The sequence below is a fragment of the Tenrec ecaudatus genome, chromosome 3, assembly GCF_050624435.1.
Source record: "Tenrec ecaudatus isolate mTenEca1 chromosome 3, mTenEca1.hap1, whole genome shotgun sequence".
Taxonomy (NCBI): domain Eukaryota; kingdom Metazoa; phylum Chordata; class Mammalia; order Afrosoricida; family Tenrecidae; genus Tenrec; species Tenrec ecaudatus.
The window spans coordinates 5,508,226-5,520,444 of record NC_134532.1 but is presented as its reverse complement, the minus strand read 5'-3'; the positions used below and the strand labels follow the sequence as shown (position 1 = coordinate 5,520,444).

At 36.9% G+C, this 12,219-nt stretch overlaps 1 protein-coding gene across 1 annotated transcript in view; it reads right to left on the bottom strand.

The window, feature by feature from the left end:
• Nucleotides 1-2,412: 2,412 nt before the first annotated feature.
• Nucleotides 2,413-12,219, bottom strand: part of RXFP1 (relaxin family peptide receptor 1) — a 157,124-nt gene continuing 147,317 nt past the window's right edge. The window contains 6 exon segments of the mRNA XM_075544691.1: nucleotides 2,413-2,744; nucleotides 4,693-4,911; nucleotides 5,608-6,018; nucleotides 8,655-8,884; nucleotides 10,253-10,324; nucleotides 11,952-12,023. Coding sequence (XP_075400806.1) covers nucleotides 2,413-2,744; nucleotides 4,693-4,911; nucleotides 5,608-6,018; nucleotides 8,655-8,884; nucleotides 10,253-10,324; nucleotides 11,952-12,023 — 1,336 coding nt within the window.

The following is a 12,219-nucleotide window of genomic DNA, read 5'->3' as shown; positions in this document are numbered from 1 at the left end:
ATTCATTGCCCTCATCATTCTCAAAACATTTGCTCTTCACCTAAGCCCCTGGCATCAGGTCCTCATTTTACCCCTCCCTCCTCGCTCCCCCCTCCCTCATGAACCCTTGATAATTTATAAATTATTATTCTGTCATATCTTGCCCTGTCTGACATCTCCCTTCACCTACTTTTCTGTTGTCCATCCCCCAGGGAGGAGGTCACATGTAGGTCCTTGTAATCGGTTCCCCCTTTCCAACTCACCCTCTCTCTATCCTCCCAGTATCGCCACTCACACCGCTGGTCCTGAAGGGATCATCCACCCTGGATTCCCTGTGATTCCAGTTCCTATCTGTGCCAGTGTACATCCTCTGGTCTCTGGTCTAGCCAGATTTGTAAGGCAGAATTGAGGTGGTGATAGTGGGGTGGGGAGGAGGAAGCATTTAGGAACTAGAGGAAAGTTGTATGCTTCATCTTTGCTACATTGCACCCTAAGTGGCTCTCTAGCTTTTTTTTTTTATTGAACCAGTTTGATAAGATGTACGATCGAGACACACTGTGTCAAGTTTACCTAAGTAACGTACACGGTTTAATGTCTTTTGGCACAAGGAGGCTTCAAGAAGCTGTGGGGATTTCCATGATCGTATCATTCCAGCTTTTCATGGACTTTTTGAAGTCCTCTCTAATTCAGAATGGTCCCAGCCATTAAAGTTCTATAGAGTACGGTTCTACTCTGCAACATCTGGAGTGGCCATAAGTCAAAATTGATTGGGGAGAAATGCTTTTGGGTTTGGGATTTTCTTTTCGGGTCACGTGCTAACACATTTAACCTTTTGAATACCAGATTGCTTTCAAAATGGCTTTACCATTTTACACTTCCACCAACAACGCAGAATAACTCCAATATCTCCACATCCAGGCCCAAACTTGAATTAGCCATGTATTGATCTCTTTCCCTGGTTGTAAGTGGCATTTCTATTGTGACTAATGACTGGCCATCTGTGTACAGCCTTTGGAGAAATGTCAGTCAGATCCTTTGCCCATTTTAAAATTTGGTTACTTGTCTTTTTACATATTGTTAAGTAATAGAATTCTTTATATATTCTAAATACGCACCTATGATCAGGTATGTGATCTATAGTATTTATAAAAATTTCTCATATGCTTCTGGGTGGTCTTTATTTTGTTGGCGATGTCCGTAGAAGCCCTCATTCAAAATGCTGAACTATCCAGTTTGCCTAATTGTTCTTTGGATTGCTTGTCCTTTTGGTGTCATATTTAAAGAATTCATGGCGTTATCCAAAGGCCCATCATGTACTCCTATGTTTTCTCTCATTTTATGTTTTGGACCAATTTAGATTTAACTGTGTATATCTCTACATAGGGTTTCTGAGTCTGTAAATCTTATGGGAGCAGACAGCTTCAATTTTTCCCCTTAGAGATTGGTTTGAAATGCTGACAGGATGGTTCGCAGCCCCACACTTAGCCATCATGCCCCAGGGCTCGTAATATGGTGTGAAGGAAGGTTCAGACTTCATTCTTTTGCTTGTGGCTATCCATTGGTCCCAGCACTATTTGTTAAAGAAAAACAAAAACAAGTTTCTTCCCCATATGTGACCCTTGTGTTGAAAAGCAAGTGTCTGTATGGGTGAAGGTTTATTTTAGGATTCACAGTGACATCACCTTTTCCTTTTAAATCTCTCACCATTCCAGCTGTTTTGATTCACTCCTGTGCAATGCTTGTACTTCCCTGTTGTATTCCTACACGAAGGTGCTCATTTACAGCAGTGAGACAATTAGGTAGGAAGTGATAGACCAATTCTGTTTTGAATTTATATAATGCATCCTTTCAAAATAATAATCAATAGGTTGTGTTGGCTTTCCAATGAATGGAGACTTGAAGTGATGAGATGGTTTCGTAAACCAATTTCTGTGTTTTGAAAATAACCATGCATTTCCCTGATGCTATTAAATTTAGTATGCGTATTTTAAAAACCTTTACTTAGAATTGCCTATGATTCTTATATTTGTTGATACGCATGGTGCACAATGCTCCCAGTACTAGGACTTGCAGATGAAATGTGTAGATTCTATTGTGGTTAAGCACAATTTTACTTTGCAAATTGAGACGATTCTGCATTGTCTACTTCTAGGATATTTAGTGCAGTGCATACACATAGTGGGTGCACCATAAATACACGATGACAGCATAAATGACTATTCCAGAAGTAGCTTCTTAATTTCTTAGGCAACATATGTACTAGTATATATACATTATCAATAGAATTCATTTCCTTTGACATAAATATCAGTTACTTTTATTCCTGTCCCCTCCCAATAACAACTTTGGGTCCTTGTGAGCTAGTTTATTCTGGTTATCCTATAAGTTGTTTGTGGTATTCATTATATACCAGTAATCCATGATAAGAACATCCTACAGCAGTTCTGTGAAGAATCGATCTTCCTGTGAAGAGTAGCTGAGTCTATTCGATCACGAAATCAATGACATTTCACAGGGGTCTGTGAAAAGAGTTGGCTGCATTAATGTAGATGGATCCTCACTTGACCGCCACATCTCCACCCAGATGAACGATGGAGGATATATTTTCTCAACATTTTTGCTGCCAACAGATCTTTTTTGTCTGTAGTTATACCAAACCTGATGCATCATTTCTTTGAAGGGCCTAGTGGTCAGAGTATAGAGAATTGGATTCAAAGCACTGTTGATAGGTAGAATAAAAATAACTACCCAAGAATTTATGGTGCCTGAAAGAGAAAAATGAAATCATGTTAGCACTTGTGTGTGTCCTTATTTACGAAGTCTAGAAATGTCTTTTCCTCACTTTTCTCCATATGCTCCTGTAATTGTTCTCATTGTTGTCTCCCTTTGATTTCACCCAGATAGTAAGTCTGTATGTGTTTCTGGACATCTTTGCAGTAAGAGGTCTTGTGTTTGTGGGGAATGGTGGTGGTGTGGAAAACCAGGATTCTTTGTGGTGAAACATATCAACAGAAGCATATCAGTAGAAGTATTTTCCACAGTGATTATATATTACTTTGACATGATTCATTTTTAAAATACATGATTACTAGAGAGCACGTATGGTGTTTCTCAGAATATGAATATTTATTAACAGAAGTCTGTCCAATGTTTCTTTTTGGCTACTTGCTATTTTAACAATAGATAGGGCATTTTAGGCTTTTGACCAGCTATTCATTTTAGCAAAACATCTTTAGTTAGCCCTAACTAAAAAATCATTGTAGTATACATGCAACTACCAAATTTTCATTGGAATTTTGTTGGGGTTGCCTTCTTGTTGCTCAGAAAGTGAAAATACTACCAACAACCTCTATGGGATAAAAACAATTAAGATTATGTTGATAAATGTGAAAATGTGCAAAATGTATTGTACATAAAGATAACACGATGTCTACACAGTATTTCAGAATACTGAGAACATTTATTTTCTTCTATCATCTTTCACATTGCAGGGTAATATTCTCTAAATCAGCATGCTGCTAGAAATAAATCTCATCATTTTACCGAGAATCTCAGAACACGGGCATCCATACATTGGCTCAAACACCCACATTTTCCCGGGACATGATAAATCTGAGAGGCATGATGACTGTATCCTTCATTACAGTGTGAATCAGACAGATTGAACTTGGTTGCTAGCTGTTCATGGAAGTAGCTTTTGGCTTTGTTGATGATCTCTCTTAATTTCCTATTCTCAACGTCAACGACTTCTGCTCTTTCAAATTGTCTTCTGATTGCTTTAGTGTGAATTTACGTTTCTTTTTCTAGTTTCTTAAGCTGTAAGCTTAAATGACCGATTTAATACTTTTCTTATTTTCTAACATAGGTTTCTACTCCTATAAAATTTCTTCTAAATGTTGCATCTGCTTCTCCCCACAATTTTTGATAATATGTTCATTTCCATTTAGCTAAAATATTAAAAATTTTCTCTTGGGTCTTCTTTTACCTGTGTAGTATTGAGAAATGTGGTGTTTCATTTTCCAAATATTTTGGGGCTTTTAAAACTATTTTTCTTTTTTGTACTGATTTTATTTTTGGTCTGAGACTTGAAGATATGATTTCTATTTTTAACTGCTAAAGAATATTTGTAAAAAATATGCATTAATTAAAAGCTGTCAAATTTAATTAAGGGGTGAATCCTAATGTAAGATATGGGCCTTAATTAATACCAGTTTATCAATATTGGTTAATTAATGGTAACAAATGTACCCCCATCTTAGTGGAGAATGATAATAACAGGGGCTAAGCATGTGGATGAGGGGGTACATGGGGAATACTGTACTTCCTGTGTAATTTTCTATAAATCTAAAACTGCCCCCCAAAAGAATCTATTGATTAAGAAAAGAAGAAATTGATTTCTAACATTCTAAAAAAAATGAAGTAGCTATTGTTAATTATTTTGGCCTAATTTCTTTTCTGGCCATCTCTTATATAGATAAACCAGAGTTTCAACAACTTGTGTGCAATTTATTTGGGTTATTTCTCCTCAATTCTAGTGACTGTGTTATCAGGGATTTATAGAAAGAACTGAAGAGCTATCTCCTGGTCCATATTTCATTCATGAACAGAGCTAGAATTATGGATACGTCTGGCTTATATAATGCTTGAGATAAAGGACACCACATAAACAGACTAATAACACCTATCTCTCCAGAAAGCCAAAACGCTTAGTACCTGGTATTTCTACTTGAAGGAGTGAAAGGAATTTCAGTATGAAAATGGGTATCCAGCATAATGCATCAGTAAATACAATGAAAAAGAAACGTTTGGCAAGGCTCATCTCTTTTTTCACTTTACTCTGTATTTTACTGGTTGGAAGGGCACTTTGGTGAATGCTGTAAAACATGCGTCCATAGGAGAAGACTATGACAATAAATGCCGCCAAGTTGATACCTGTTTGGAACACAAGGAATATTACCAGTTATATAATGTTCTTTCAAAAAATACCCTTAGGTGTTATTTCAAAAGAACCAAAAAAGCTAGACCATTACATGTGTTTGTTGTTCTTCATAAATTATTATTGAGGTGCACAGAAATCATAGTTTTTTGAGCTGGAGTTTTGTTGCTCGGAATGATGAAACGTTCAATTTAAAAATGAAATTATAGTGATTCAGTGAATAGCCTCAGCCTTTTCAACTTTCTAGCACTTCTTTCATATCAATTACTTGGTGCTGTACTTTGAGAATCTTTGAACACTACTGGTTCAAAATACTTGTTTATATACTTTCTTTGCAACCCTTTGTTTGGCTGCTTTGGATTTGGAAGGATAGCAAATACTATTAAGTTTCAATTAAAAAGCAAAGAATCCAAAGCCAGTTTGCTTAGTGTTATTTAGGGTAAATTAATGAAACACCAGTATTTAGTGCTTTATCTTTTATTAAGCTGCATCAATTTGAAATTTAAATGATATAGGGATAATTTGGAAAAAATACTTCCTTCTAAGGGATTCTGATAGGATCACCCTCACTGAGAAAAGCTGGCTAGAAGATCTGAAATAAAAATGTACAAATGTTAGGAAGTGTCACGAGGTACAGATTCCAATTCATAGTACAATTTGAATGAAAGGACTTTTAGTATGAGATTTCTTACCAAGAAAAATGACGATTGAGTAAATTTGGGCTCCGGAACCTGCCGTATCTTCTGCATGAAGGGGAAAACACACTCCATTGGTGCTATAGTAGTTTTTGAAAAGTCCCTTATTGCTCAGTGGAACGAGAGCCACTATAAACCCAACAGTCCAAATGAGAATAAGAACTGTAATCGTTCTGTATTTCCCAGGTCTTAATGATCTAAATGGATATACAATGCAGATATACTTTTCCAGTGTCAGAAAGGTTAAAAGCAAAACGGAAACTTCTGTGGACAGAATGGCCAAAGAACCCACAAGCTGGCAGTCAACACTCTCCATCCACAGCTGTGCATGCTTATTGTATTCTCCACGAAACTTTAAGTCGAAGGACCCAATCACAAGTAAGTAGATTCCCATCAAGCAGTCAGCACCTACGTGGATCGGAAAGTTGCACAAACTTAGAGAATATGTACGTACAAAGGAATTATCAGCAATATTTAAAAATAATATTCGCAGTAAATAGCCAAATTGCTTCTGTTTTGGAGGAGTGGTCATTTTATACTTCGAAAAATTTGCTATGGATGACGCTCACTTGTTCAGTTCTATTTAATAGCCATATTTATATTATCCTTTATAGCTAATTAACCTCCCTGGTGGTCTAATTATGTCACTAACTTTGTACCCAAATTCTTCATTGTTTGTGAAATGAAAAAATGTCACAATCAGGGCAAATCTGTATTCTGACATGATGGTGACAAAAAATGGATTTGCAAGTAATTAATTGATGGTCCAATACCATTTCCAGAAATTTCCAAATGTCATCTTTGATGACTGGTTCCCACTTTCTGCTTCTTGAAAACTTAGGAAGCAGAATAGCGAGTTGTTGCGCTTTGTACCAGTTTGTCTCTGTAACAATTTTTTCAACGACCTCATCGGTCTGAAATAACTGTAGGTACGCCAAAGGGTTGTGTGGTCAAAGTCTACTCTCATACCAGGTGCTCCAGTAAACGGCAATCTTGGGGGAGCTGCCTGATCCGTATGGCAGACAATAGAGCACCAAGTTCGCACTTTGCTGAGCTCAGGTGCGGAATCATCACTGTGGTCACTTATCTGATCAGTGTCAGTGTCAGGTGATGAATTTCCCCATGAACCGCTATCGCTCCATTCTGCGAGTAATTCTAACTCACTGTCGCTGTCATTTATCTGGTCTAAAACTCCTTTTGTGCTAAAGTGACATTTTTTTGATGCCATGGCCAAAAAATTTCCAGACAAAAATTTTCCAAGTGACAGCAAAAAGGGCAGGCAGGACATTGGAGACTGATCTAGGGACAAAGCTGAGGTGATTTGCTTTGATACAATGTAGTCCTCACAGGTCAATCCTCACTGCATCACTGTTTGTGTGTGTGTGTGTGTGTGTGTGTGTGTGTGTGTGTGTGTGTGTGTTCTTTAGACTTACAGTTTTGAATGTCCCGCCAGTTCCGCTCTTGAGTGGCGGCGACACTGAATGCAGAGAACAAACGGAACAAGAAATTCAGATCTCTCTGTGATCGCAGCGGAGGACACCGCTGGATGGAGGAACAGTTAAGGGACTTCTCTGCAGTGTAATCCCGAGTGTGGCTCAGGGTTACCGCTTCTCACAGTTAACATTGACCCCGAGCCACACTCGGGGTTTCCGCCAGGGAGGTTAAGTAATACATTGTTAACGTGCATTTTCCTCAAAACAAGTCTCTGAGAATAGGGATTTTATCTATCTCACACGGTCCCATCACCTACCAGTGTTGAGTAGATAAATAAATTGCGATTGTGTTGAGTCTCCACCCAGTTAGGGCCTAGAGACATTGTTATCTGGAAGAGCCTTTCCACCGAAATTCTCTCAGTGTGGTGAATGAGGAACATCATTTAAATTGCAAATAAAAATAATTCAGGAGTTACTAATAGAGTAATGAGTACGGTGTTTGACGTCTGATAATTTAGAAGATAATGAGTAATTATGAAGTCACCTGGAGTCAGAACAATTTGGGGGAATGAAATTATTTCCCTAGAACTGCCCAGTGCACAATTGCTCTCCTTGTTCCCATAGCTGTTCACCTATACCTCTTTGTCTGCACATTTTCAGAGTTTTTTTCACCCCAAAGAGCCAACTCTAAGTGAGATCCACTACAAGGCGCATTTGCTTTCCTCACCTATCAGAGGTGAGTGAGCATTCCACCCTATGTCTCTCAAATTAGCCTTAAGGCTAATTCCAAACGTAACAGTTACACTCTAGCCGTCTCCAGAGAAATTGAGATTGTTCACATTCTGTTAGCAATACAGAATTATAAACAATTTCTAAATTCTCTTCTTATGTACTGAAAAATAATCAGAGAACTGAGCAATGATGAGGAAGGGGCATGGGTCAGCACAAATTTAAAAGCAGCATAATTACAGTAGACTATCATTTAATTTTTCTAAAGGAGCATAAAGCATATGTTGCCCCCTTGACAGAGATGATATGTTCTACGGATTGGGTTCTAATCTATTTTTCTTTGTAGTTCTCATTTAACACAATACTTTGCGGTCATAATTCAAATTGTAAATCCCCCCCCCCCAAATATTCTCTTCCTATGAAAAGTTGCAAACTATGATTGCAAAAGATTTTAGTAGCTTAGAGTTCAGAAAAACAACTAGCTATTCACTCAACATCCAGGAACTAGCCATGAAAATAAAACTAGAAACCCCCCAAACCAAAACATCTTTTGGTGTAAAAATCACTAAAGAAGGCTGAAATCTTACGTTGAATGCAAGACTGCTAGTGTTTTATTAATAAAATATTACACCTTCAGGGATGCTGTATGGAAGAAAAACTAATGAATGAGAGCTTCATTTATTCTATATAATGTGATTGAATTTACTTATTCCAAAAACTTTTTGTGTTCTTTCTCAGTCATTGTATTTTCATTGCAAGAAATGTGGAAGAACATTTTAAATCTCATCATCCTACCAATCAGTTTGATTTCCCAATTTCTTAATAGTAAATGCTTTCATGTACTTAAAAACTTTAATTGCTCTTCTACCGGGACATACTCACAGCACAGAGAAATGATCGACATGCCATGCAGTTTATTCTCCGACCTGATGTAAGGTCGCATACAAATAACAAAGATGTTTCCAATGCAGGTAGTTGCAGATACAACCCAGACAAATATTCTCTGAATAATGCTTGCCAAGAGGTTCTCTACAGATGAAATTCCATCAGTGTTTGGTTTACAGCTGCGAACATGTGGTGCATATCCACAGTACTGGAATTTCTTAAAATATCTAGGGTACACATAGAAGACAAAATAAAAGTCTCATTTTGTGTCATGGTCACTATACATTATTATTTGAGACCCAGAGAAGAGTAAAACACTAGGGATAGTACGGAAGCTTTAAACTTAAGGTTACTTTTTCCCCCCCTATTGATTTAATTTTCCTGTAACAGAATGCGTGGGTGAGAGCTGCGAATTGCCATAGCGCATATCTTAGAATATAGATAAACCGTTAAGATGCATTCAAGAGAATTCATTTATCCAAGGAAACTTACAGTGGGTTTTTCATGTTTAAGATAGATATATATATATATATGCATTATCACTTCATTCTTCTAATTGCTGCAGCTGATTATGATTTTCCCCTCAGGTGAAGATAAGAGTCAAGTGTTTCCTCTTGCATTTCCATAGCTTCTCTACTACAGAATTTATGATGCTATCTTCCAGTTGCGCTCTGTAGTTGGCTTACATGTTGCTCTGCTGCTCAAAGATGTGCCACTGGTAGCTCAAGACAAGGCTTTACCCCCATAAAGAGTTACAGTCTTAGAAACCCACAGAGGCAATTCTACCCTCTCTTATGGGATCATTTTGAGTCAGAATTGACTTGATATCAGTGAGTGAGTTTTAGGTATCAGCAGTCAATTTCCACAACCCCATGACATAGCACTAGTGTTACCATATGAGACTATAATTTTCAGCGGAGCCAAATTATTTGGTAGGAAATTTTCTAATAAATGTAGAAAATGGAATTAAAATTAGATTTGTATCTAAAACCAGGTGCTCTAGCAAAAGAAAATATTTTTATATTAAAAAGAACTACAGGAACAAAAGCTTAAGGATTATAATATACAATCCCTTTAAATTCAAGTTCCTTGAACTGACTACAAAAAAAAAATCAAGTTCAATTGCTGTGTATTCATCCTGTTCTATCCCAATCTGTAAATCATTTCCTCTGTAAGCTCAAAATAAATCTCTATGAGATTCTTTCAAATTGTAGAGCATGATATAGCAACTGTAACGGGATTAATAACTCCCTAGAGGCATGGCAGGCAGAGTTTGGGGGGAAATGGGGAGCTAACATTAATGAGTGCAAGAAAAAGGAAAGTGTTCTAAAATTTACTGTGGTGATGATTGCGCAACTTATCTTAATATGATTGGACTATTGACTTGTGTGATATGCGAAGTATATGCCAACGAAAATTGTGGGCAAGGACAAAATATCCTATTGTAATATCAAAGTTAAACATTAATTATTTTAGAGTTAAGTTTTATTTAGGCAAACTACTCAGTATAGGTTAATAGCACAGTGTTACAGCAACACATGTCGATACATAAAAATATTAGATCACGATGAAGAACTGGAAAAGCATGTACTTACATGTGGGAAAGGTTCACAAGAGGATTAAACATCCTTCGTTGGATATTGGAAATTTCAATCCCTTCTAAGCTGCTAAAAATGTCAAATTAATAATGAAAGAAGATAATACATATGTTAAATTTGGTATCATAGAAATGGAAAAGTAAAAGCCATGCAATAAAATTCAAATGCTTTTAATTCACACAAAAGCTGAATGAAACGATGATATTCGGCACATGCTAGGCACTGCCCCCATTCCTTCTCTTTTTGATTCAGTTATTTATAAACATATCTTTTCACTATTTGAATAACAAGATCCTTACAGATCATGGTACATGCTATGTACATAGCGACTGTTGTTAGTTTCTGTCCAGTCTGCTTCAACTCATGGGGAATGTATAACAAAATGAAACACTACAGGCATTGTGACACCACCATGATCATTGATGTATTTGAGCCCATTGTCTTGGCTATGGTGCTAATTATGGAACGTTTCCGTTGTTTTCAACTTTACAAAACACGATACCTTTCTCAAGCAATTGATCTTTCCCGATATGTCCAAAGTAAGCAAGAGAAGTCGTGTCATTCTTGCTTCTAGGGAATATCTGGGCTGTATTTTGCCAAAGGCTTATTTGTTCATTCTTGTGGCAATTGGAAAGACCATGGTTTGGGTTAGGCACACTTTAATGATTAGGCACAGCTAATGATCATCTTAGCTTTGTACAATCTCAAAGAAGTTTAGCAGCAAATTTGCCCAATGCCTGGGGTTTTGATTTCTTGACTGCAGCTTCAGTGGTCATTGATCCAAGAAGAAGGAAATCATTGACAATTTCAACTTTTTCTCCATTTACAATATTATTTATCAGTTTAGTGGTGAGGATTTTTTTTTCATGCTCACATGCAATCCATACTGAAAACTGCAGTCTTTTTCCACTATCAGTAAATGCTTCCAGTTGTCTTCATTTCAGCAAACAAGTCATTTGCATAGTGTTATTGATGAGTCTTCTTACAATCCTGATGGCACAACATAATAACTATTCAATATATATTTGTGTAATAAATAAATAAGCAGTGTGTTTTGCATGATATTACATATTATATAAATTGGATCAAGAGGTAACATTATGATAAGGAAAGATTAAAATTATCAAGGATTTCATTTTACTTGGATCCACAATTGACACTCATGGAAATTGCAGTTAAAAAAGCAAAAACATCTGCTGGGTAAATCTGTGACAAAAGACCCATTTAAAGAGTTTAAAAACAAAGATGTCAGTCACCAGAGGACTAAGGGAAATTTATATTTTCAATGGTTTCATACATGTGTGAAAAATCCATAATGCGTAAAGAAGACTAATATTGGAGATGAATTGATACGTTTGAATTATGCTCTTGGCAAAAATACTGAATATGCCATGGGCCGACAGAGAGTGTACAAATGTGTCTTGGCAGATGCTCCTTAGAAGTGATGTTGGGGAGACTTTATCTCATGTACTTTGGAAATGTTACCAGGCGATATCAGGCTCTGGAGAAAGGACATTCTTCCTGGAGAAAGCAGGTCATCTCAAAAGAGGAAACCCTTCAAGAAGATGGACTAGCACAGTGGCTGCAACAGCGGGCTCAATCTTAGCAATGATTATGAGGATGGAGCCAACTGAATGGTACCTAACAACAAAAACATAACTCAAGGAGAAAACTGCCTCATTAAAGGGATACTTACAGTGACTTGAGTTTGACGAGATAATCAAATTGGTTTTCCTCTATTTTCTGGATTGGGTTATAGGAAAGATTCCTGTTTTTAAAAAAGAGTCAGCAATTAGGGTATTTTCTAGAAATTGTCTGAGTGCAAAGAAAGTGTACCCGTTGGCTTTGGATTTCTTCTTTAAAAATTACCAAAAAGTATAATAATAGCACTTGTTTAATGGGTCTGCTTGGGTATTTAAATGATTAGGCAAAACAAAGTGGTGATGGCTCTTAGTTCATACTCT